Here is a 26,843-nt window from a genome sequence, read left to right as displayed (position 1 = left end):
TCTCTTAAAATAGGTTATTCCATTCTCTCTTCCACATAACCACTGCTCGCATGAAAATAAAAAAAGCACAGTTGAAACACTGTCAAGACCATGCTAAACCAACAGATGCCAATATAACCCCAACACTAGAGCCATTTTGCCAATCATGAGCCTGTAAAGAAATTTATCACTGGTTCTTGTAAGGTACCGGCCATGTTTACCATTGCAACATCAAATTCACACCCAGTAACAAGTAAGATATTGAATCACACTGACATTAAGCAAAGGATGAGGAAATGATAATGGTGCGCGTTTGACATATCAGCATTGCAAAATCATTTTGAGAACCCTGGAGCGAGTTTTCCAGAAGTTAAATTTTCACTGAAATAAAACTATTCTTAAGTGTAAAGAAAATAAATAGAAACAGCTAGTCCATATTTCCTGAACAGAAGCAGATCTGCATATTATCCTGAATATTATTATGAAACGTTGCAGGAAATGAAGACTTGGCTCAGTAAACACTAAATGTTACACAACATCAATCCAAATAGTACACTAAAGACAAAAATCTCTAGAGATAAGATTGTTATTTTTAATTTGGATTCTTTAGCACTGTCATATACTGATCAGTATAAATATGTTGACTTGACGAACACGTGACATTCAAAGAAGCCAGCAGTCAGAGAGTAGAGCATTGGGATCTGTAATTCAAAGTGTTAAACACTGCGGTACGATGGGATCCATTCTTAAACTCAACACAGCATAATTCATGGATCTGTTCCGTGTTTGCCTATGCCTCTGGTGTTTGAGGTTTCCTAAATATGCACGTTGGAACACTGTGCATCATGAAGCTATTCTGTTTTTTTAAGTGAGGCCATAAATTTACTTCAGTTTTTGCTGTCAGCGGAGATATGGGATGGAACCTCCATACATCCGACATCCCAAATGCTTTGGCCCTAGAATAGGCTAAGAACAAACTATTGAATTTAGACTAGATATTTGCACTGTCCAACAAAGGCATAGAAGGGTAAAAGATAACTGAAACTCGTGTAATAAAGAGGCGTTTGTTATGTACTATCCTAAATCATACATATACAAGGCAGATACGAATAATAAGACCTCAACATCGCTCCCCAAAAATCAAGTCATGATTATGCGTACCTGTATGCTCTTGCATGAAGGCTTTGGGGTTTTAATTACTGAAATGTGTGCAGGGTAGCTCTCTAAGGCTATTAAAGCCTTCAAAACTTTAACCACAGTCTTTTACCCTACCTGTGTTCTTACCCGACTCTGTATTAAAATTTGCAGTGAGGGAACTGATGTGGCAACAGTCAATGACTGTGAAATGACAGATGTGGAAGTCTGAATGATGCCACGGAGAAATGAGCAAACAGAGAAACCAACTTTGAGGGTGTTGAGCATTCAGTGGTATTTTACAGTAGACAGAGTGGAGCCACACTTTGATCAGGCGAGTTTGGGTGAGCATGTGTGCTTGCGTGTGTGTGTGTGTGTGACACCCCTGTGTTACTTCATCATTCTAAAACCTTCCTCCTCCTCTCTTCTCATCTCTTCTCCATGTGAAAATCCCTCAAAGGCCTGAACGTGACTCATGACCTAGATGAATCATGAGCAGGTATCGCCTTAGAAGCACTGACTGTACCTACATTAAAGATGGTCAACTCCCACCCATAGGCTTCCTAGAAAGCAGTTATGGAGCTCAATGTCCTGTGTCAATATTAATAGTAGTAAACATATAAAATAATGCACCAAACCCAACATCTACAGTATACTGGGTGGTTCAGGTGGTCACAGTGGTGAAACTGCACATGTATTAATGATGGTTTGGTTGAAATAAATCTCAATGTAAGCCATGGCAGTGAAAAAGCATGCATAAAAGCAATACCTCCTCTGGAATGCAGCCATCTTTAATATGACAGGGTCCTCTTTACAGGGCCACTGATTCAAATCCCAGGCTTTGATCAACATCTATTATGTCAATACTTAGTTTCAGATCTTGTGGTTGGTCCTTTAGACTGTCTATTTAGGACAGAGCAAAGCTATAAAGTTTCCATTTAGTGGCAGTGTTGAAATCAGGCACTTACATGATGCAGTATCCCTGTGTTTTACGCACGAATCTTGTGTAATGTAAGTTCTAATGCAACCAGACAACTAAAGCTAATAATGTTGTAACATTAAACATATGCTAGCATGTTAACTTTATCAGGTGAATCCATGTGATATCATTGTCATATACTATGAATGACTCACAATCGGTCTGAAGTCTGAAGTGTCATCTGATGTCCATTACAGTGTCTATTACAGCTGTTTTGTTGCATGATGACTAGACACACAGGAAGCTTCATCATCACCGCCAACAGACATTTCATGTTTCCAGCAGCATGAGACAAAACCCCCCAAACAAAAACAATCATGCACATATCACTTTAATTGCTCTGAGTCAGGCCCAGAAATAACACTGGTTTCCGCCACATTTATCCATAATAGTCAGCGTCATCCACCAACAGTCTTTGTGGTTATGTACAGGAAAAGTTAAATTAAGAAGTGAGTTTAAGCAAATATTATCACCAGACCAGTCAGACAGCTAACTAAAATAAAACATTTGATCATGGTTACATTTAAAAGCATTTTCTGGAAAACTTGTCATAGTCTCTTGTATTCTCCCTCTTTACTGATTGAGCTTTTATTTGGTTACTTTATTATTGCACATAAAGAAAAGTAGGACGTTCTTGTTATTGATGTCAATATAGTATGTTGCTTAAGGTCATTATTACATAATTTCCTGGAGGAAGTACACTTTATAATGACAAATAGTCCTATTGTAATCTGAACATGTTCAGTGTGTTAAGCCACCTTCTATTAACACACTAATTGTCTATGACTACAAATTTTGTATTTCACAACATTGAACATGAGTCAGAGATAATGACAACACTCAGTTTTCACATATCACTATGTTGTCCTGTCTGTCTGTCTGTCACTCTCACGCTACCACACAGGACTTTTTGTATACTGCCAGTATTTGGGGCTGTAGTTACTTTAAATGATAAAATTAAAATCCACTATACCCCAATTTAATGTACCCCATCGAACCCTAAATGTAACCTTATTCAAATAAGTTCTAAGTAGCCTTAATAGCTAATAAATTAATAAACCAAATTTAATTGAACCACATCCATTCTGGACTGAACAATTTAAAACCATGTACCATCTTACACTTCAGCTTTAAGGAATTTTTATTTAGCTTCAACTCAACATCTTCCTTAATTGAATTATCAGTGGTATTCAAAGTCAGAGAAAGTTCATCTCATCTTCTACTACCGTTTATCCTCACTAGGGTTGTAAGGTTTGCTGCAGCCAGTCCCAGCTGTCATTGCGAAAGGTGGGGTGCACCCTGGACAAGTTGTCGGTCTATCACAGGGTTAACAGGACCAGGACCTGAGAAGGCAGACCACTGCAAGACAGTAATTCATATTTTTCATTGTGGCAACTCTGTGTAGCTTGTCTCATGTACTCTAACTAATACAACTCCAAAAGAAAATAGGAGTGTGCAATCCTTTTGTCATTAGACGTCCTAATTGTGGGACTGAAAAATAATGAGTCAGCGCAGTCACGGAAATGGAAAGTCCCTGACATGTCTGGAGAAAATCTGTAATCTGGAGAGTATACTGGGTGAAACCGGAAGTTTTTCCTCCTCCCTTTTAGTACAGCAGGAAGAATTATGTGTGCCTACATGCATATATAAATATATCTAAATATATCTATACTGTGTATAATTATGTACCCACACACACATAAATATGATTGATTCATATCCGACAACTTTTACACTTCAGACCCAGGCGTCTGGGGTCGAAGTGTTTAATGGACTTGTGTTTCAGATATCACTAAAATCTAACATGCTGCTTTTAGGAGTGAAAATGATTTTCTCTGATGTAATTATTCTGTAACAAGGTTAAAAAGGGTTTAAAAAAGGCACATGAAACAGAGTGAATAAAGTCAGAAATAAACTGAAAGAAAAACATCAAAACACAGAGAAATGCAGTTAAAATCTTAACTAAAACTAACTTAGAACTCAAGTAAAAAACACTTAAGGCTCCTCAGGCTCCTCAGGCTCCTGATTTCCTCAGGCAGATCATTCCACAGCCGTGGCGCCCTCTTTAGCCCCTTTCACATCGAGCGAAAAACGCGGGTCTCCGACATTGATCTGTCTGTCAGACTGTATCATTGTAGATAGTATTGTATTCCAGCTCAAAAACAGAGCAACGTTTTGGTCTACTCCCATTTATAGGGCACTCAGTGAATACTTGGAAATTTTAAATTTCCACCACAATGTTATTATAGGACAATACTTTTTTTACTGTTGTAAAGCTAAGTCCAACAAATGCATGTGTGAGAAATACAAGAAAAACACAGAAGGTGAAAGTAACATGTATTTTGTAATATTAAAACATAACATTTTGAATACTAGAACATAAATACTGATACAGATACTTGTAACAACATTGTTTACACAAATACAAATATAGACGTTAGGCCACTGCTTGTAGTACCAAATGAAGTAGTTATGCAGTCAGGTGGGGAGCTGCTGACGTCTCCTCCAGTGCCTCTGGAGTGGCAGACCAGGGTGGTGGTTCCCATCTTTAAGAAAGGGGACCAGAGGGTGTGTTCCAACTATAGGGGGATTACACTCCTCAGCCTCCGCCACACCGCCGGGGTGCTGGAAAAGAGAGTCTGATCGATAGTTGAACCTCAGATCGAGGAGGAACAATGCGGTTCTCGCCCCGGGCTTGGAACCATGGACCAACTCTTTACCCTTGATATGGGTTGATTTGGAGAAGGTCTACGACCATGTCCCCAGGGGCATCGTTTGGGGGGTGCTACAGCAGTATGGGGTGGATGGCCCCTTGCTGAGTCATGCAGTCCCTGTACCAAAGGAGCGCGAGTTTGGTCCGTGTAGCCAGCTGTGAGTCGGACTTGTTCCCAATGAGGGTTGGATTCTGTCATGTCTTCACTTTGTCACCAGTTCTGATCATAACTTTTATGGACATAATTTCTAGCCGCAGCCGGGTGGTGTCGAGTTCGGTGATCAGAGGATCTCGCCTCGCATTTTAGCTTCATCGAACTGCGACCTCCAGCTCTTGCTGGGGCAGCTGAGTGTGAAGCAGCTGGAATGAAGATCAGCACTTCCAAGGCTGAGGGCATGGCTCTCAGTCGGAAAAAGGTGGATTGCTCACTCAGAGTCGGGGAGGAAGTCCTGCGTCAAGTGGAGGAGTTCAAGTGCCTCGGGATCTTGTTTACGAGGTATGAGTAAGGGTAGAATGGAGTGGGAGATCGACAGACGGATCGGAGCAGCATGAGGGTGCTTAACCGGTCCATCTTGGTGAAGAGAGAGCTAAGCAGAAAGGCGAAGCTCTCAGTTTACCGGACGATCTATGTGCCAACCCTCACCTATGGTCATCAACTTTGGGTGATGACCGAAAGAACAAGATCGAACGGAGGAAATGGGTTTCCTCCATAGGGTGGCCGGCCTCAGCCTTACAGATAGGGTAAGGAGCTCGGACACTCGAGAGGAGCTCAGAGTAGAACCACTTCTCCTCCACGTCGAGAGGAGTGAGTTGAGGTGGTTCGGGTATCTGGTGAGCATGCCCTCCGGACGCCTCCCTTTAGAGGTTTTCCGGGCATGTACTTAGAACCTTCTTGAGATATGGAGGTGCCACAGACTTCAACGGGTGTCTCACCCTTTGAGCTGCTTTATGGTCATCAGGTGAGGGGGCTTCTTGACCTCCTGAAGCAGCACTGGGAAAACCCAAAGACTGCAGGAGAATGGTGGTCTATGTGATGGAAATGAGAGACAAATTAGAACAAATGATGGCTCTGACACAAGAACACATAAAATCTGCACAAGTCAGCCAGAAGACCTGGTATGACAAGAAGGCAAGAGACAGAATTTTCCATCCTGGCCAAAAGGTGATGCTGTTGCTTCCCACCAGTGACAGTAAGCTGTTGGCCAGGTGGCAGGGGCCTTATGAGATCACTGAACACCCGGGTAAGGTCACCTATGAACTGTACATCAACATTAACTTGCTGAAGGAGTTTCAGGAGCCTGGACAGCCAGCTCTGCAGCCTGTCTAGCAGTACCTTTTTATCTGTTTATCTGTCAAGGAAGAGGAAGGACGTGAGCAAGTGTTCCCAACAAATCATCTTCAACTACACCAGCAAAGGGAGATAAAGGTATTGCTAGATCCAGAGTTGTTTCACCGGATTTCACATCCCTGGTCCAGCACATAGTCCACCGTAAGGAAGATGCTGCTCCCCGCCACAAGTTTTACAGGATTCCTGAGATCAAGAAGATTGACCTGATGGTAGAGCAGGGCATCACTGAGACTTCAACAAGTGAGTGGAGCAGTCCCATTGTGTTGGTTGAAAAAGAAGGATGGGTCACTGGGGTTCTGCTGAATGAATGAATGAATGAATGAATGAAACCCCTTTATTGTCACTAGTTACAAGTACCAGCGAAATTATCCATCAACCCGTCCATATATAAAAACATACATACATTTTTGACAATGGGAGCTAGACAGGACAGGAAGACAGGGTATGGAAAAGAGAGATGCAGAGTGACATGAGGAGAAGTGAGGAGAAAAAAACAACCCCCACACTATGCTCCTGTGAGGAGTACAGTGTGGGAACATAAAAAAACACCTCAGCAACATGAAAAACTCAGGACTTGCATCAGGGGAGGGGGTCAGTGGGAGGTGGGTGAGGGGTACGTGAGTGGGCAGGGGGTTAGAGGTAACGCAGCACAAGCAAGCAGCCATCCGTTCCTGCAGCCACCAGGCGCTGGTTGTGGACCAGCTTGTCACTCTTGGGGGTCCGGAGACAACCTTGATCGGCCACCAGAGTCAACTATCAGCAGGTGTCCGTGGGAAGTGGGGGGAGGAATGCAAGAACATCTCACTGCAGTGATCTTCAGGGGAGTTGTTGTTCCAGCAATGGCCTTGGCCGGGGCCAGTGCTGTTAGGACGCTGAAAGCAGATAAGTTTGGGATTGTTTGGTCTTGGGACGAGTAGATGCATTCTTTTGCTCGACTACTCTGTTTGTCCATTCTGGTCTCCAAATCGGTCCATTCTCCTTTGCAAAGCCAAAAGGTTCTCTGTGATGTTATCCAAGTTGCAGTTTATAGCCACAGTCTGAGTGCCGACAGCTCTGCCCACCGCTTCAATCATGTCGAGCAGCTTTGTGGGGCTTTTGACAGCTGTCACTGTCTTTGATTTCCTCGATAAACCAGAGCAGTGCCTAATCCAATCAGCAAAAGACCTGTAATCATGGTTCCGAATAGGTAGATGTCTTCAATGTCCTCCACAGAAAGAGCCGCTGGGCAAATGACCCACCACCTCTCCCACGCATCCATTGTGTAGACAGCTGCAATGTTTTGGCAGGGTAGTCCGGCTCCCCCAAACCCAGGCTTCTCGTCGAAAAAAATTGTGTCAATTGCGTTGAGAGACAGTTTATCAATTCCATGATTTTTGCAGTTTGGAGAGCAGTGCGGAGAGAGTCTCTCAAACGTATAGACAGTAGACAGACAAGACAAGAGGAGTCTGAGTATGCAGAGTATGAGTCTTACCTGATACCCCGCATTAACGAGTTGCTGGAGTGAATGGGGAATGTGAAGTTCATTACCACCTTAGTTCCTGGCAAAGGGTATTGGCAGCTGGCCGTGGCACCAGAGATGAAGGAGCTGACAGCGTTTTCAACACCCTATGCCAAATTCCAATTCAAAGTGATGCTGTTTGGTCTCCAGAAGGTGCCAACTACATTCCAAGGGCTGATGGATCAGGTGTTGACAGGGTTACCAGGGTTTGCTGCGGCCTACCTGGATGATGTTGTCGTCTTCAGCCAGACCTGGAAGGAGCATGTGGCTCACCTGCACAGGGTCCTCCACTTGATCAAATCAACTGGATTCACCATCAATCTGGGCAAATGTGCTTTTGCATGCCAACAGGTGGAGTACCTGGGCCATATTGCAGGACAGGGGGTTGTCAAGCCTCGAGTGGAGACAATAGATGCCATCCACTCATATCCCTTTCCTACCACTAAGAAGAGAGTGTGTGCCTTTCTTGGATTCGCTGGGTGATATAGTGGCAGCTATACTCACGGATCTCACCAAGGCCTCCACCCCAACAGAGTGAAATGGACGGAAAACTGTGACAGAGCATTCGAAGATCTGAAGAGGGCCATTACAAATACGTCTGTTCTCCACTGCCCAGACTTCTCACAGCCATTCGCGCTTCATACGGACGCTTCGGGCATGGGCCCCCAGGGCGGTGCTTCTTCAGGACAAAGAGGGCGAGAGACGTCATGTTTTTAAGCCGCAAGCTCCTGGACCGTGAGGCCAGGTATTTGACAGTGGAGAAGGAGTGTTGGCCATGAAGTGGGCAGTGTAGTCACGGAGATACTACTTGTCGGGTCTTCACTTCATCCCGAAAGATCATCAGGCTCTGCAGTGCCTGAAGATGATGAAAGACTCCAACACCCATCTCACTGCATGGTATTTGTCCCTACAACCTTATGATTTCGGTCATGTACTGAGCAGGGAAAGACAACCTGGTGGCGGACTGTCTCTCCAGAGTGCATGAGAGTTAAGGGTACTGTACTCAAGAAGGAGAGAAAGGGGGAGGAAACGTAACGATGGACTACCATTACGTCAATAATTAGTCAGCTGATAATATTGGGATTAACTGGGAAGTATGTGTGTTTACGTACGTGGATAGATACGGGGGTATGTGTGTATACATGCATACGAACATATGAAATGAGATGCACACACTGCTAGTTTTATATTGTTTATTGATTGAATGTGAGGTCAGCTGTCTACGATTGCCAGCAAAGCTCATCTGCAAGTAGAGGAAGGGATCAGTGAGGCACTATTGCAAATGTATGAGAAGGTATACGATATTGATTTTATGATGTAAATATTTGTAATTTTTTATGTCTATTTATTTGGGGTGATTTTTAGGGGTTTATATTGTATTTATATTTGGTTGGGAAATGATGTAAATATTTATATATTTATGGTGTTTCAGTGGACAGATAATATGTAGATGGTATGGGCCAATTAAGGAAAGGAGGTGCAAGGGGTATTTAAGCGTGTCATTTGGATGGGGATCAGATTGGATTAGGATGTCATTAATGTAATGTGCAGAGCATAAAATAAAAATAATACCATGTGTTAAATATAGTCTCACTGGATCCCTCTTCTTGTGATAATTTGGATGCCTTGGCCGCTCAGGCAGTTGACATCTCTGCAGTGCTGGCAAACAATAGTTAACATAAAATGCACTGCTTACCAGCATGGTAATGTTGCACAGACAACAGATTTAAATGAAGTTAAATAATTTAGGTTCAGGGACAAGACCATGCCTCAACCATCCAATTGGATTTTCTGTCAGTCATCCCAGATTCTTCTATTCTGTCCACCTCCTCTTGCCTGCCTCCAACTAGTCACCTCTCCCGACTCCCCACAACATTGTTTTTTACCCTCCATCCACCAACTCCGACCATCATTCCTCACCTCCTCCATGACTTCTTGAGAGAGCCTGCCCAGCGCCGCTCACCCAAACCATGTCCATCCAAAAGTCGACATAGCGGCGTGCATGAGCTCTTTCGCTTTGACTTTCGCAGATTTGACTGTAACCCGCTTCCAGCATGCCCAGACAGAGAAGGGCATTCAATTCCACCGCACCAATAACAAGACTAAACTTTTCCAACTTCTCCAAAACTCCATCTCTACCACCAGATCAACAACATGCACTGACCCAGGTCTTCCGATTCGTCCCCAACCTGTCACCACAATGGCGCATGCCGACGACATCATGCAGCCAGCAGCAGCAGAACAGGGCTGGATCCACTGGGGCTTTCTCAACATGTCACCATTCAGCCCTCAGCAGCAAGGCGGGGCTCCTGTCCTCCAGCCATCTCCCTCCAAGGCCAAGTCGGATCAATTCACTTTAACTTGTTCTCATCCTTCATCTGGTCCCTTTCTCATGCACCTCATCCTCCCAGCATATCTCCCTCTTTCCTTCCTTCAGCCGTTTTGAATTTAGTACCTTTTGCTTCCACTTCCTTCGCCTTCCACTTCATCCTCATTCTTTCCCAACACCTCTATCCCAGCAACCGCCAGTCACAGAAACATTTTCATCAGTTTAATCCATTTTCTACAGGCCCATCCCTCTAATCCTTCCTCCCCATCCTCAACCCAGCTCCCTTTCCCCACAGTCCTCAATCCTCCACTTTTCTTCCAGCCCTCATTCCTCCTGAAGAAGTACCCTCTTCTCTTCCAAACATGAACCCACCAGCCACCAATTTCACCTCGGCAGTCGCAATTCCAGCAACCCACCCGACTCTAACACAACGGCCATCTCCTATCCCCTCTGCCTTGCGACCACAAGGCCCAGGAATTCTAAAATTAGAGTATTTTTCCTTTATCGAGACATATTGTGCACTACATTCCCAAACCGCAGAGCAGAATTTGATGCCTACATGGCCATCATCCTGGACCATGTCTTGAGGTTCACCTCTTCTACACTTACCACGGCCTTTTCACCTCACAGGCTGCAGGCAGACTCAGGACACATACTGGGATGCCCTCAAGTCTGAGCTTTACTGCAGAGTGTTCGCCGCTCGCCCTGCACTCCCTGTGTCGACATGCACCCCCTCAAGATCCACTATTCACCACCGAATCAGGTGGAACAGCAACATGATTCTGGTTTCCGGCCACTCATTTCACATCGGAGCCTCATCCACCGCTGCCAGCCAAGGCATACCCGATCACCTCATTAGAATACTCAGAAGATGGACATCCCAAGCCTACCACGGCTACATACAGAACCACCCCTATGCCATTAGAAGAGCCCATCTCCAACTCGCCTCTATGAATTCTTTTGAGGGTCAAGGAGCCAGCGCCTCCAGAGATATGCCCCCACCCTGACTCTCACTCCGGTCTGATAGTGGTCTGATATTGCCCAATGTTTTTATTGGTCTTTACTTTGAGTTTGTTTATTTTTAATTTCTTGCAAGGCGTTGAGCCAAAGGAGCTAACAAGAAATGGAATTCAAAGCTGGAGAAAAGCTATTATATTAATAATTAAAGTGACTAAAGAACATTTCTGTACACTTTTCAGTACACAAATGAACATGGTTTTATCCAGAAACAGGAAAGTAATACCTCCTATCTACCTTCTAATATGTCACAGCTCTCTATCCAGTATTATTAAAATCAAAAATCACCTCATCTCATCCTGCACTAGGTTGCTGGAGCCTATCCCAGCTGGCAAGGGGCGAGAGGTGGGGTACACCCTGCACAAGTACAACCATACAACCACACTCACATTCACACCTAGGTTCAATTTAGAGTCACCAATTTGCCTAACGAGCATGTCTTTGGAGGTGGGAGGAAGCTGGAATACCTGGAGAGAACCCACGCGAACATGCAAACTCCACCCAGTTAGCGCTGATGCCTGCCAGGGCACCAAGCCACTGTGCCACCCCAAAATCAATCAACATGATCAAATACATAACTTCTTAAAAAATAAATAAATACATCTCTTTCATTCTATCTCGGCCAATGACATGTTCATTCTGACATTATGATGTTTAGACATGTGCCTATTTCTCTTTTCTTTGCTCCTCATTGTTTTGTTTTGTTTCTTAAGAGGGTCAAATGACTGAATCTGTAGATGATTTTAGATGTTTGTTATTGGTGAGGGCCTAACAAAATTACCTCACTTTCCAAAAGTAGCCTTTGTCACAATGTTTAAAACTGTATGTGAACATTATAAGGATTTGAGACGCTGCTGTGCTGTAGCTTTCATATTACAAATATTTGTGATTAGTGACATCTAGTGGTAACAACTATCCACTACAACCTCATTACAGTAGCAGACAGTTTAAACTTTAAATACAATGCACACAGGGGATGAATACGAAATAAAAACAAAATAATCAGAACAAAACTCAGAAAATGAAATACAGTGGATATTATGATAAAATCGCATCCACTATGAAAAATTATTGCACATGGTTTGAGGTTGAGTGTTGTGATTTTCCATGTATTTAGTTTGTGTGTGGTCTGCTAGGAGCAGACTTGAATGTAAAGCCTCGCAGCAACATGAAAGACTCCATGTGATGTTATGGTGCCATGAATGGTGTGGAACTTGTTTTCCATCCAGAATGATGACTTTGCCATCACGATTCAAGATTCAAAGAGTATTGTCACGTGCACAGTGTAGAAACATGTTTCCCTGTACAATGAAATTCTTCTTTTGCCATCCACTCCAATGCCTAACAATGAAAGAATAAATTCTTAGAAACGGAATATACAACAATACATACAGCATAATACGAAATATAAAATAACTAGTGCACACATTCATGTGCAAATGAGAGTGTAAATAACAAACTGAAACGTAAACAGAAACTGAAAAAGTAAATGGTGCATTGTATAATGTGATTTTAGTCCATGATTGTACTCCTGTCAGCTGTAAGGAGTCATGATGGTAGTGGGGAGAAAGGACTTCTCTAGTCCTGAAGTCTGAAACTGAAGCATTAGACACTTCTCTGTTAGGCCTGACAGTAGAAGTGTGAACAGTCTGTGTTGGTTCCTCTGGTGGGGTCTTCTGTGTTAGAGGTGGCTCTCCTGTGGACTCTATGCTGGTAGATGGTCTGCAGAGAGGGTAGTGGAGTCCTACCCTGTCATATGCATCTAGGATTGAAGTGGGTAGATAAATGAAGGCGAACTCCTTACATTGCCAACATCAGAATAGAGGGCAGACGTATTGTGTGCTCCAACTGTAGATTTCTCTCTTAATATTAAAGTCTGCCATAATACTCTGTGACACTAAACTGTGGGAATCTGAAAGTCAATGTGTATTTATCTACATGACAAATCAATGCTACACTTGTGTTTGCATACATATAAATTTAAGTAGGATGACAACGTGGAGGACAATGGTTCAACAGATGGTGAAATAAACTGTCATTTGTGCTTTTGGGGAGGTTTGAAAACAAAGCAATGATAAATCCTTAGGTCTCGATCACTACTGCAGCAACATTTGGAGATAGGGTGGTGATGCCTGGACACAAATCAGAACTTTCTCTTCTATAAATATGAGCCAGAGTCAGTTGTTCTTCTGTCATGTAGAGAAAATGTGTTTAAGTTAAGCACAACAGTGTTCAGAAATCTGATAATGACATCTATTAACTGTTTTAATAGACTTTAACAGACTTTATGATACACTCCCATTAGCTTTACTGTAGGGGTCTGGAGGTGGATTGTAAGGTGTTTGTGTTATTTTGTCCAGCCTCCGACCCATAACAGTGACATTAGTTGTACTGTGTGTGGGCGGGTTTGTATGTTGGTTTTGGTATGTTGCACATATTTCAGTTCTCTATAAAATTCCCCAAAGGTATTTTCAAATCCTGCCTTTCAACCAACGATATATGATTGAGTCCATGTACATCCTTGCAAAAGGCAGTTACAGCTTCACACAAATAAATAAAATGGCCACTAGACAACATTGAATTTCTTTTGCAGCATTGTAGAGTGTATTGTATAAGCCATGGAGACTTTTGTATAGCTAGGTGCGTTTGGGCAGTACAGGAGTGTCTAATAATGAATTTAAAACATGCATGTATCTAGACCCAGTGAAGCTTCAGTGTGGCAGAAAGTGAAACCTCTGCTCGTTGTAGCTCTCAGATGACATACATTTCAGACAGCGGTTTCCGTTCCGTTAGCAGAGCATGATGCAGATGTGGTTTTGAAGCTGTCAGACAAGTGTTATGACGGAGTAACACTTTGAGGCAACTTTTGGTTAAGATTTCCCTTTATTCAAAAAGATATGAGAAATATACCAAAGACTACATGTAACTGCAAATATATATTCAAATTCCTGTTCTCTTTCCTTTCTTGATGTTAATCCCTAGATGGACTCTAGATCCCTGGTGTTAATCTAGTTTGTCTAGTAATTTTCTTTACACAAGAATTTGCTTTTTATCAAATTATGTCACTTTTCAAACGTGACAAAACTAACAGCATTATTCCTAAACCGAATAAAACCAAAGATTTTTACTAACACGTTCTTGACATTACACTCAGAATACAAAATAGATTAAAAAACAACAAAAAAAAACAACAACAAAAAAAAACACACACACACAAACGGTAACCTCAGTGGTATGTGGCCCATGCTATTCCAGAATCTGAGGATTTGTCACTTTGTTTAGAGGTCAGGAAGTTATTGTCTCAAATGATGAAACCTCGACACGTTAGCTGCCTCTATCACAGCAGGTTGCCAGTCTGTGGTTTCAGCAGTTGCAAGCTAAGCCGGTGGTGTGAGCGAGGAAAGGAAGAGGCTTCTGTTTGTTTGCAAAAGTCTAACACTGGCCTCATTAAGCTGTGTTTAATGAGGCCAGTGAAGGAACTGAAGGGAAACTCTCTGTCAGTCACTATGGTTCACACTTAAAGCAAAGATTTTCCCTGGGTATCGCTCCCTGCTGCTTCTCCTGCACTGTCTGAATCAACACTAAATGTGCCTGTTCACATAACCTCAGTGTACTGACACCACACTGCACTGCAAAGATGTAACGGAGTGACGGTGACAGACTGTGGCTCATCAGGGGGGCTGTATTTGTTACATTCTATTTTTATTCAGATGAGTAAATTTAAGTCCTTGTTCGATATATCACGTTCTGTTTACCAAAGGTTTCTCATGTAAATAATGTTACTGCCTTTGCCTCGGGGTAATTACAAAAGACACACATACACACACTGCTTGAAGTATTTAGGGCCTGATAATAACAGTGCAGCGCAAGAATCGGCTCCCTCTATTATTACTGCCTCTGCCCCTTGATGACAACAAGTCGAGAGCTGCTGTATCAGATGGTAGCAAGTAGCAAAATGCATTAGTGTACAATCACTCCATAGTACAAATATCCAAATATTCATCTTAAAATAATATTTACATGAAGTTATGACGAGTTGCCTGTCAAAAGCAATTTCAACTTCACACGTGATAAAACAATAGCACACATACAGATAAAACTAAGTTATCTCCTTTATTCAAACAGGCCATGGATACCTTTATATTCCCAAATATGTAGATTTGTGTAAAATATTTGTAATAAGATACATTCTTTCTCTTAAATAAAACAATCAGAAGTACGTTGCAGTCAAATATACTACATTAAACCCTCTGTGCTGTTAACTATTGTGGCCCCTTGACAAAAGAAGAGAGCTTGGCACGCTGCTCTGCTGACAGGCAAGATTAGAAACACTCACTTTGCTACTTAGTGTTGTTTTAATCATCATTATCTGCATCACTGCCACAGTTTTATTCACTTCTTTCTCCTTCCCCTAGTTTTGCTTTCGTTTTTGCAGAGTTACATCAGGTGGAGGTCGTTTACTGTCACTGAAAACTTGGCACACTGTCACACATTTTGATTTAAAGTTTCAATGTTTCTAGTCAACCTAAGACCCCATCCGGTTGTCTGCCTCCCCTCCTTGTTGACAAGCTACACCTATGCTCATTTTTTTTTTAAATACCATTAGAATTATTATTTTTTTCTTTCTTTTTTTTTTTACATTGGATTAAAAATGTTTTGGATCCCAAACCCATGGCACAACAAATTCAGCCCAAGAGCACACGGTTTGAATCCACAGTCACAAATAAGAGCCCCATGGGAGACATGTTGGGGAAATCAAAGATAAGGTTGTTAGGGAAAAGCAACTGTACACATGTTTTATTAAGGGCTGAACCTCAAACCAAATGTGATGGCTTGTAAATGAAATGGTTATGGTTATAGGGCAGTTTGCAGTCTTTGATTCTACTTAGAATTATGAATCAAGTCATAGTAAGAGACTATGACTATTGTCTAAAAGTTGAAGATTAACTGGAGACACACGTAAGAGGTTCAGCACTGACTCATTGTTATAAGGTCATTACTCAGTAACTCATTTAGTTTTAAGTTATTTGGTGAAGCTATTTTTATTACACTGTAGCCATAGAGTGAGGATAAAGAGACTTACAGAGACTTGTTACTCACAGAGTTTTACATGGAAGAGTGATCAAAAACGCCCGACTGCTGGACAGTTATGGCCTGAAGTAGCTGTACTCAGTTTTTATCAGAATACGGTCTCGTATCTGACCCTGCCAGAGAAAACATATCTCTGCACATGACTGGATGGTGGTGCAACCTGTCAAAGCAACTTTAAAACCAGTTCAACCCCATGGTGCTCAGATAATCACCACATGGCCCCTCAGATCCTCGCTAATAATAATTTCTTTTTAATTATTATTGACTGTTGAACGTGGATGGTGTTATATAACCAAGAATGTAGTTTAGTTTTTGAATATTAACTGAACTAACTGAAAGACAAAAAAAACACAGCGAGGTAGGAGGAGACACAGCTTGGGAATAAAAGGAAGATTTAATGGAAAAAGGGTTTTTAGAAAGACGGAGATTGGAAGCAGTTGGGGTGGGAGGAAGTGATGACAGGACTGTTATTAAAGCTTCCACTGATACATGTTCTGCTGCCTTTTGGGGAACAACAGTGAAGACATTACACCGACCTCCGCCTCCGTGTATATTTTACACGCTGCGTTGTAGCATTATTTTATTTGTTTCACATAATTACAGACATTCAGATAGCGGCAGCATTGTTTTGTGGATAACCAGACCAGAACCAGCATTGCTTGTCACGACTTTTAAAGCTGCCATACTGTTATTTTGTAGCATATGACAAAGTGTATGTGTACAATTTACACGTGGCAGAGGCTTTGGCTGAAGATATGTAACTAAACTCTATATATCAAATGAACCAGCTCTCACAGTCTTTTGTTTTAATGACCACATTTCTTCATCACCAAGGACCCCACCCATTCCCATCACTCTCAACCAACTCCTACTCTTAGGCCAGAGGTACAGAAATGTGAAATGCAGGACTTTATTGCCCTCAGACTCCTAAACAGCTGATAGGAGTCTATAATCATGTCATATCTTGCACTGTTCACTTTTTCAGTTTCTGTGTACATTTCGGTTAATTATTTACACTTTCATTTTGTAATGGATATTTGCACTAGTTATTTTATGTTTTGTATTATATGTATCTTTTTATATTCTACTTTTAAGATTTTATATTTGGACAGCCAAATGAGCATTTCATTGTACAGGGAAACATGTTTCCACACTGTGCTCGTCAGAATAAATTCTTTGAATCTTGAATTTAAAAGGACAAATTTTTGATTTTTATCACCATTACTGGAGAGTAGGGTTTTTATCAGAATATGGTCTGGTATATCATCCTGCCAGAGAAAAGTACCTCTGCACATGACTGGATAGTGCTGCAACCAACCGGGGTCTTGGAATGATCTGACAGCAATTCATAAAATCCTGGGATCTATTGTCTAATAAATGATTTTCCCACTGGGTGTGTGAGGCTTTGAACCTTAAAGGTAAACTTCATTTAACCCAACTTTGCTAATGCAACAAAGGTGATGTAATAGCAGTGTTACCTTTGTGGGAAAGCTTTCATGTTGCTCTCAGGCTCCATCTAAGCCCCCTTGATGTTTGTTAAACCAGACAGCACGCTACTTGAGTAAAAGAACAGTAAATGGGTCATTGTGACTGTAGCGTTTTGAGTACCAATAGGTAAAAAAGTACTATATAAATACAAGAGCATTTGCCATTTGTATCTGGAATGTTGTTAGTGGGGGCCTGTGGGTTGAGGGGAGGGGCCTTTGTGGATCATCTTATAGATACTGATCAGTTTGGGATCTAGTGAATGCGGAGGCCAGGTCAACATCTTCTGCTGTTCTTCATGTTTTTTGAGTTGTTCCTAAACCATTTGTGTCTGTGTCAGGCTGCATTCTACTGGGGAACAACAACTAAGTAACAACCACGAGAATGAATGCCAGGCCCAAAAGTTTATCAGGAGAACATTGAATTGTCACAATATGGTCAATGTTATTTCTTGCCAGCAGTTTTAATGTTGTGGCTGATCGGTGTATGACGAAAAACTGACATCATCCCGAAAAGCGTTTCTTCAGTTCTTCATGGAACATGAATTATATATTAGATTATATTCAGAGCCACACTGACAGTCTACAGCAGTGACAGTCAGTGACAGCCAGCTAAACACTGTTGTTGAATGTGGTTCAGAAACTACTTGGGCTTTGCTTCACCCGATTGACAAATACTGACAAATTAATATTCTCTTTTCTCCGAATTTTCTTTTAAAAAACATCCCATTGATTCACATTATTTATTTATCACATTTATTGAACAAGTTACTCTCTCACATCAAACAATACATTGCAGACAAAAGCATCAAAATTGCATTGGTTCTCATCTGAATGCAAACTAAAAGAAAAACTATGACAATTACAATCAAAAATGCTTCCTGGCTGAGTTTTAAGCAACACATAAAAAGACAAGAAAAAATAACATTCAATAATACAGAACTCACTCATCAACAGCAGCTGAAGTTGGACAGTGATGAGAGAGAGGTATGTTTTAAGGTCACACTTGTATGTATATGTTTTTTTTTTTAAATTATTTTATGTCTATTTCTAAAAGGATTGTTGAGGGAAATGTGTGTTTTTCAGCAATTGCAGGCAGTGGGTTTTTTCTTTTATTCTCCAGAGTAGCTGAGGACACCCTGGATTGCTATCACTTGCACTGACCCTTTGTGTTGCTTGCTCCCGACATTCAGAACAATTTAACCATTCACTGCTCTACTTATTGCACTCTGTGTTTTGAAACCTTCCTTTCTTCTATACAACACAACCTGGTTGAGATGCATGGTTTTCCTTTTTAAAACAAAACTAATAATAATAATACTTCTACTAACACACATGCTATCCTGAGTTTTTCCAGTTGCTATAAATGCTATAAATGGCTTATTCGGGCAGAGCTGACACGGATCAGGAGCTGTCACATTTGAAGTGTTACATTTCTGTTTTGTCTCGCAGTCCAACACAATCAAGGAGGCAGGTCACATCTCGCAGTCGTGAAATCTGACCATCCTTAACACCATCCATTACTCGCACTGGCTAGAATGGCACCATCAGCAAACTGAGGACTTTGGGTTCTTCTGGGAATGGAAGTGAAATGCGTTGATTCAGTGCTCATACATGGGGTTGCTGAAGTTCCCTAAAGTGCCAAATTCGCCGCCGTCCAGTAGACGACCATATGATGTGCGTCTGTAGAGAGAGAGACAAAGACGAGACAATGTTGAATGACTGAATAAGATGGGTGGACGAAAAAAAATACTGAAAATATTCCTGAACACTTCATCTACTGTATAACAAATACTCCCTGTGTAACAGACATTACTTAGCTTTTCATTTTTTAGAATATAATTATTCAGTGCAGTCCAACACTCTGAGACTCTATATGTAACAGAAAGAGGGGTTGAAGATGGTCCCTGAGTATGTCCGGCAGCATGATGAATGTTCTAGATGGAATATCGTGCCTAGAAAAAAGTCTCAAAACACAAAACAGGGCCGTCCCACTTGATCCAGATCTCACCGGGAGGCCCAGTGTGCAGGCTGTGTAAGGACATGCCTGAGACAGTCAAGTACATTGTATAGTAGCAGGGTTTAAGATGCAGGCCGGGAAAAACCAAGTGGCTTGAATAGTGTGTACAGGAGCATACAGTATGTTCCAAGAATGAGTTGGTAGTTCCCACAACACATTCAGCGGCAACAGCAGAGATAAGATTCTGTGGAACTTTACATTTCCAGGCTGAAAAGCAGCTGCTGGCTAACAAACTACACATGATGGTGGTGTACAAGGGGCTGAAAGAACAGCTGGAACTAATGCAGAAGCTGGAGCCTGCAGTGGTTCCGGTGCTAGTAGGAGTATTAGTGGTTTTGTTGAAGTTATTGACCCACCTGATCTTGTAGTAGTACAGTCCTCCCAATACAAGCAAGGCCATTACGATGAAACAGAAAATTATGGCTGCAACACTTCCTGTTGAGAGAGAGAGACAGAGAAAGGAAAAATGAATAAGTCCACAAACAGACATCATTGTTTTGTTTTGTTTTTTAAACAGAATAAAAACTAGTCTTGTGATAGAGTAATCCTTCTTGTATGCACTGAGTTCTCTTCTTCATATATAATTCATGGCAATTTAGGAGCAGTGACATATTATATTACTTGTTACTTGACTAGTAAGACCGTGGCCATTCATGAACAGTAAGACACCAAACAAGTAAATCCCTAGATGTCAAGTAACAGAGCGAGATTAGTATTACTAATTTGATAACCAATATTCAATTGAAATTCTCTGCAATATGAACTGCAGCAACATGTCAAACAAGCTCCCTGATCCTTAGTTTTAGTATTTTGTTTTCATTTTTCCTCTGAAAGCAGCTCTTGGCGTCATCACAATATGTCCGACTTAAGAGTTAAGTTGGTTACTAATTGTAACTTTAGTAATTTTAGAATCATAGCTTGTTGCCGTACGTAAACCAGCATTCAACACATAATACAGCTAAGGCTGATTGGAAGTGTTATGCAGGCATTTACGCATAAATGAAAGTTGAAGGGATCATCAAAATAATAAGAGAAACGAAATCAAAACAAATTGTACGTGATCTGACCCATAGACAGACACCAACATTTCTAACCATACAGCAAAATTGCACAACAGAACCAACAAAATCTGTCCAAAACGTCACACAATCAAGTTTCAGATTTACAAAGTCACACCTGAATTCATGCCACCCACTTCTGTTTCTTTGCTAGGTTACGAGTAATGTCATCATCTAAACAAATCCCATCAATGTTCTATCACACCCAGATTATGGGTCAAGTAACCGTATTCGTCTGTGTGACTGACTGTAATCTGCTCGAAGCCTTTTTACATTTGAGATAAGGAATGCTGGCCGCTTCGTGCCACAATATACTGTGACCTGAGAGTAATTTCTTTTTCCAGGATATCAGAATGACTTTTGAGCTTTAACAGTAATCAGTAATCCCCTTGTGAGAAACTGGAGCAGACTCACTGACAAAGGTTTATTTGCAAGGTGTGAGTGTAATAAATAACCTCCTAGAAAAGCTGGCTGTCATGTTGCCGATGTGATGGCCCTATTGTCTGCCCCCTCATTGCTGGGCATGTGTCTAAGTTATCAGTCTTGAAATTTACTATGGAACATATATTCTGTCTGACCTTTGAACTCATCCAGCATTAAGTGGGTGGAGTGAATTATTCAGGCTTTTGCACTACATATGTCACACGTCACATGAGCTTAGATGTGAAGCTTCTCCATATGACACAGAAGCTAGTGCACACTTACTGGTACTGTAGTCCCCAGCAAAGTGACATCAAAGAAAAAGACATAATTTCCCTTGCTTTCTAAATGAATGCATTTTGTTCATGTGCAGTTTCTCATTCATGTTCATGTACAGAATGATTCTCAAGTTATACAGGCCACAACAAAGCGGTACGCTGGTAGTCTCGGGGTTATTGTGCTGACCATTAGCTATAACAATGCCCTGTGTCTCTGGCCACCTCAAAGTGGTATTTTCCAGAGCGGCAGTACTGGTGTTACAAAAATCAAAACCTCATAAATGTCCAAAGGTTACTAATGTAAACGCTGCAACTGAAGAATCTCATTTCAAATTCAGATCCTGATTCATAAGACACTTGATTGCACAATTACTTGGAAATTGTCAAGTTCAACCGCAGTCAAAGGGAGACACCGTAAAAGTTCTGAGTCACATTTAATATCAGGTTTAACAGTTACTGATGATGGGAAAAAGCCTACCCACCCAAAGGACAGAGTTCAAACTCATTTATGGGAAAAGTAACATATTGCTTCTAATTTGCAGATGTGTGATTGCAGGATGTGTGTCAAATGACATACAAAACACTTTCATGAACGATAAGAAGTGTCAGGAATATTTTTACTCGATCAGCTATTAACTTGACAGCAGAGTAAACAAGGAAGTGTCAGAGGAAATGTTTCGTTCACATATTAACCTCAAGTTGAACCACGCTGAACGTAGTTAGAGAGGTTAGAGAAGAGACGGCGTGACGCATGACATCTGACGTATTTGAGAGAGCTGGGACCTGGGATCAGCTGTACTCTGTTGGTTTCAGCCATTTTAAGATAACGTTCGCTTTACTGGCAGTGTGTTTTAACTATGCTTTTATAAAAAAAAGGTTAATGAATAACTGGCACATCAGTGGCCATAAATATCTCAGTTTCCATATAGGCTTATTCTCAAGTTTGAGAGAAACTTTTGAATTTTTTTATACAATTTTCTTCTTCTTCTTCTTGAAAAAAAAAAATAAATAAAAATAGTGGTGGTATTGTCCTTGTTAAGAGAAAACACCTAAGGTTGGCCGCTGTGTCTTAGTGTATTACTTAGTAACATCATTACTTTATTTAATGTTGCAATAATTATTTTAGATGAAAAATGACTGTCAGATTGCATACACTGGGTTTGTGTATTAAAAAAACATCACTACTCATTAGGCTTTGCAGCATAATATCATCACAACCTTACCTGAGCTCAGAGCCTCAGACTTTTGTTCTTCCTGTGCCGCAGTGGTACTACTTTTGGTGATACTTGGTGTGGTAATGCTGGTTGTGGTACTGGTCACGTCAGTGGGGCTAATGGTGGTACTACTGATGGTAGTGACGGGAGTGGTATCGGTCGTGTCGGTGGGGCTAACGCTGGTACTGCTGATGGTAGTGGTATTGGTCATGTCGGTGGGGCTAATGGTAGTGGTATTGGTCATGTCGGTGGGGCTAATGGTAGTGGTATTGGTCATGTTGGTGGGGCTAACGCTGGTACTGCTGATGGTAGTGGTATTGGTCATGTTGGTGGGGCTAACACTGGTACTACTGATGGTAGTGGTATCAGCCATGTGGGTGGGGCTAGCGCTGGTACTACTGATGGTAGTGGTATCGGTCATGTGGGTGGGGCTAACGCTGGTACTACTGATGGTAGTGGTAATGGTGGGGCTAACGCTGGTACTACTGATGGTAGTGGTATCGGTGGGGCTAATGGTGGTACTACTGATGGTAGTGGTATCGGTGGGGCTAATAGTGGTACTACTGCTGGTAGTGACGGGAGCTGTACTGGTCACATGGGTGGGGCTGTTGCTGGTAGTACTGGTGGTAGGGATAGGGGTGTTGAAAGTGGTCGCTTGTGGTCCAGCAGTGGTTGTTTCAGATGCATCTGGTGTTGTAGGCAATACGGTTGAAAAGGTTTGGTCTGTCATCAGTACTGCACAGAACAACAGCAGACCTGTAATTGAAGACAAAAAGTATTATGATTTTTTTCAGTTGTTAACGTATATTTGGAGTAAACTTCTCAAATATATTTCAGCACATATATACATTCCAGTCAAAAGTTTAGACACACCTTCACATTGAATGAAATGCGTTAAATTGAATTGAATGAGAACGTGTGTCTAAATGTACAAGCATACGACATCCTTAGCCTTAATTTGCTTTCAAGACTTGGAGGTTCATTAGAAGCCCAAACCTAAATCATGGAGGAAAACCTTGTTAGTAGTATGAAAATAATCGTTCTTTGATTTTGACCCAGGAAATAGATGGTACATCTCACTGAGTTATTAAGTTACTTACTTAAAAAGAAAAATCTGATAATGCAGATGCTTTCCTGTAATGATCGAGTGTTGAGCGCAGTAAATCAGGGCAAAGCTAGTTTAATAACATATTAACTGTTATAACATGTAACAGAATCACACAATAAGACAGTGATATGAATAAAACAAAAGAAAGTAAAATAGCTATAATCCTGAGATTTTAGCCCACAGACTGCTGAGCACCGAATGTGTATTTCACAGTAACCACAGATTAAAATAATCCTCAACAAACTGGATATACCCTCCCATTTGAACGATATTCTGTTTAGAATGTACCTATGCCATTTCAAGTAACGTTGAACTACATTCACTCAGTCTTTTTTAAGGATTTGTATCTTGGGACTAAAAGGTTTAAAAATGCCATCAAATTAGTTTTAGGACAAAAAGCAGAGCTTTGCCGTCAGTGACTGTGTTCAGGAAGTCAGTGCAAACATGACGCATGTGTGATTTTCCCCTCCTGCCACAGCAACTCTTTGATCACAGTGTTTTGCGTTTAGCCACTTGTGGAAGACTCCAAATGCATGAAAAGCTGTATCACTGCAAACATGATAAAACTGACAACACATCCTCCCGTAAAGGAGAAGCTCCATCACAGCACAGGCTTGGCTCATGGGCACTTTGTGGAGTCGAAGTTCAGATAAAAAAAGATTTCCTGTCACTGAGCTCTGACACACTTAGTCATTCCCACGTTTAGACCATATCTCAGCAAATCAAACATTAAAGATGATGTTTGTTGAGCAACCTCCGTCAAGGAAAGCTGGCTTTCAGTTTTAACTTAACAGTAAGTTAAATGAAATTTACAGCTCTGTCAGGTGGCTTTGGATAGTTTTTAAATTTAAAGTGAATAGTCTTGATTGACTGATATTCTGCTCAAGACATTTACAGGACAGCTCCCAGAAATAGAACAAGATAAACAGATAATCAGACACCAGCCTGTACTGATCTCAGAGTTCACTCACCTGTTGTCAGAGTTTGCAGGCTGACCCTCAACATTGTTCCACAGTATGTCTTGACAATCGCTTGTGCAGCTGCAGCTCTGCGCTCTCCTCTGCCGTGGCTAGCTGTAGTGTGTGTGGCTTCCTGTGACTCTAGGTGACTGATTATAGGCACCCGGGGGCGAGGCTACATGATGACTGAGTCAAATTCAAATCCTCGCAGAGTGACCGCCCTATCATGGGGCCGTGTTAATGAAGACATGAACTGAAGACTGTACGAAGCTTCAATAGAGGAGACAGAAGTTATCTGTAGTTTGTTCTTTGAATGATCTTGTCAGAACTCACTTTAATTGACACTTTAATTACCAAATATCAATACATTCTTGGTAATGACTGTTTCTTGCTGAGTTTCATTTCAATAAAATGAATATTTACATCTTTTTTTTTATTCTTGAGAACAGCTTAGCTTTCTTTTTAATCATGCGCGCCATTTTCAATATTTCCTATTTAAATGTATTTATTTAACTTCAGTCAATACGCACATTACTGACAAAGTAATGAATCTCTGTGTGGGGGCACAATTTGATTCTTGGCAGTTAATGTTAATAATTGGGAAAGAATTAATATCTATAAATAGTTACTACAAGTAGTAAACCATGGGCACCACCCTTTTCAGGGACCAAGTCAGACATGTAATTATCAGCTGTAGATTGACATCTGATTTGTCAATTGTAATTAATATCCACCACTTACGCATGATAATACAATAAAGATAAAAGATAATTCATCATACGCACACACAAAAAAAGCATCTGAATTAAGAACTTTCTTGCATTTCAGTGTTGTTTCCCGTGTTTTCTGCAGGTTCCATCTTGCACACATGCTGCCTGTTTTCCTCTTTCTTTAATAGCACCGTGGCTCCGATTGCACGATACACAAGACTACGATATCTTAGCAACTGTCTTGGTTTATGACATAAACAGTGAACCTAAAACTATTGCCCAACTCCCATATGCAATACACTGCCTATCTAAAATAAGATAATCCACTGATTTCACAAGTCCGTTGTGGGGTTATAGAATTTTATTGTGAGGTTTCCGGAACCTTCGCACACGTCAGACTGTATTTAAAAGGTCAATGTAATATTGCTTTATTTCCACAGAGTTAGCCTTACAGAAATATCTGTTGAAAACACATAAATAAAAAATAAGATAAAATACAAGGGCTAGATTTTCTGCAAACTGAAACATTACATCAAGAATCACTATGTTCACTGGAAAATTCACTGAAATCATTGTGATAAGAGGTTCTGCCCTTTTACTTGGACCATCCAGGTGATGGTATACACAAAAAAAAAAAAAAAAAGATGAAATAACATAGTTGATCCCAGTCAGAATTATGAGTTATGTGACTACCTCAATTGGGACAAACTGGCCTGATCAGAAGGAACTAAGAGGGGTGGTGTAAACCTTTGATAAACCTAATGAGAATGTAAATGCTTGGACAGATCATGATTCTCTCTGAAATAAATGCATTTTTTCTGCACATGACAAAACATGGACGAAGCAGAGGCAGCAAAAACAACACGTTGTTCAATCAAGTATTTGTAAAGCTGAATAAAGTCATTGTTGAGAGCATCCTTTCAAACATTAGTTTCGTATTGTCATATTATATAGAAGAAAAAAAAAACTTAATTCTAAAAAAAATGTGCACTTCCTAATTCATTTGGGTTGACCCTGTACATTTCTGCAGTGTTGGCACGTCCTGTAGGTGACTGATTACAGAAGTCAGTGGATGACGGCAGATGATAGAGAACAGAGATTGTAATATTGCTCTAGAAATAAGGAGCCCGGAAACAAAAAGTTCACCAGTACAAAGTCTAAAAACTTAGAGGAAAGTTTGTGATTTAACTTGACCTTCATCTGGGCAACGACCGAAAAAGACTATGCCGGCTCTTGTCTTCAGCTAGGACATTTTTATTGACACACAGACTGGTCTACCATGGATCTTATGCTGAATGAATGGCTTTTTCAATGCACCTGTCCCTCGACAGGATGGGTTTCTTTAAAACTTAGACCAGTGCTTACACCAGACTGAATATTTCTTCTTTAACATTTGATGTGAAAGTGTCTCAAAACAGTTTAATCCCACTGTCCCGTCAGTCAGTCAATAGTGTATTTTTTCTTATCAATTCCCTTTGTTTCCAATGTATTCAGTTAGAGTTTG

The 26,843-nt window shown here is 41.1% G+C and overlaps 1 protein-coding gene across 1 annotated transcript; it reads right to left on the bottom strand.

The window, feature by feature from the left end:
* Positions 1-18,305: 18,305 nt before the first annotated feature.
* Positions 18,306-24,769, bottom strand: parm1 (prostate androgen-regulated mucin-like protein 1). The gene is made up of 4 exons (XM_047569025.1): positions 24,642-24,769; positions 22,572-23,318; positions 19,949-20,027; positions 18,306-19,255 (listed from the first exon to the last, which is right to left on the bottom strand). Exons 1-4 carry the CDS (start codon positions 24,673-24,675, stop codon positions 19,174-19,176), a joined length of 942 nt encoding a protein of 313 aa, XP_047424981.1. The 5' UTR covers positions 24,676-24,769; the 3' UTR covers positions 18,306-19,173.
* Between the last annotated feature and the right edge of the window lie 2,074 nt (positions 24,770-26,843).

The sequence above is a fragment of the Mugil cephalus genome, chromosome 19 (assembly GCF_022458985.1).
Source record: "Mugil cephalus isolate CIBA_MC_2020 chromosome 19, CIBA_Mcephalus_1.1, whole genome shotgun sequence".
Classification (NCBI taxonomy): Eukaryota; Metazoa; Chordata; class Actinopteri; order Mugiliformes; family Mugilidae; genus Mugil; species Mugil cephalus.
Note: the sequence above shows the minus strand (reverse complement) of the source record. Positions and strands in the feature narration are given on the sequence as shown.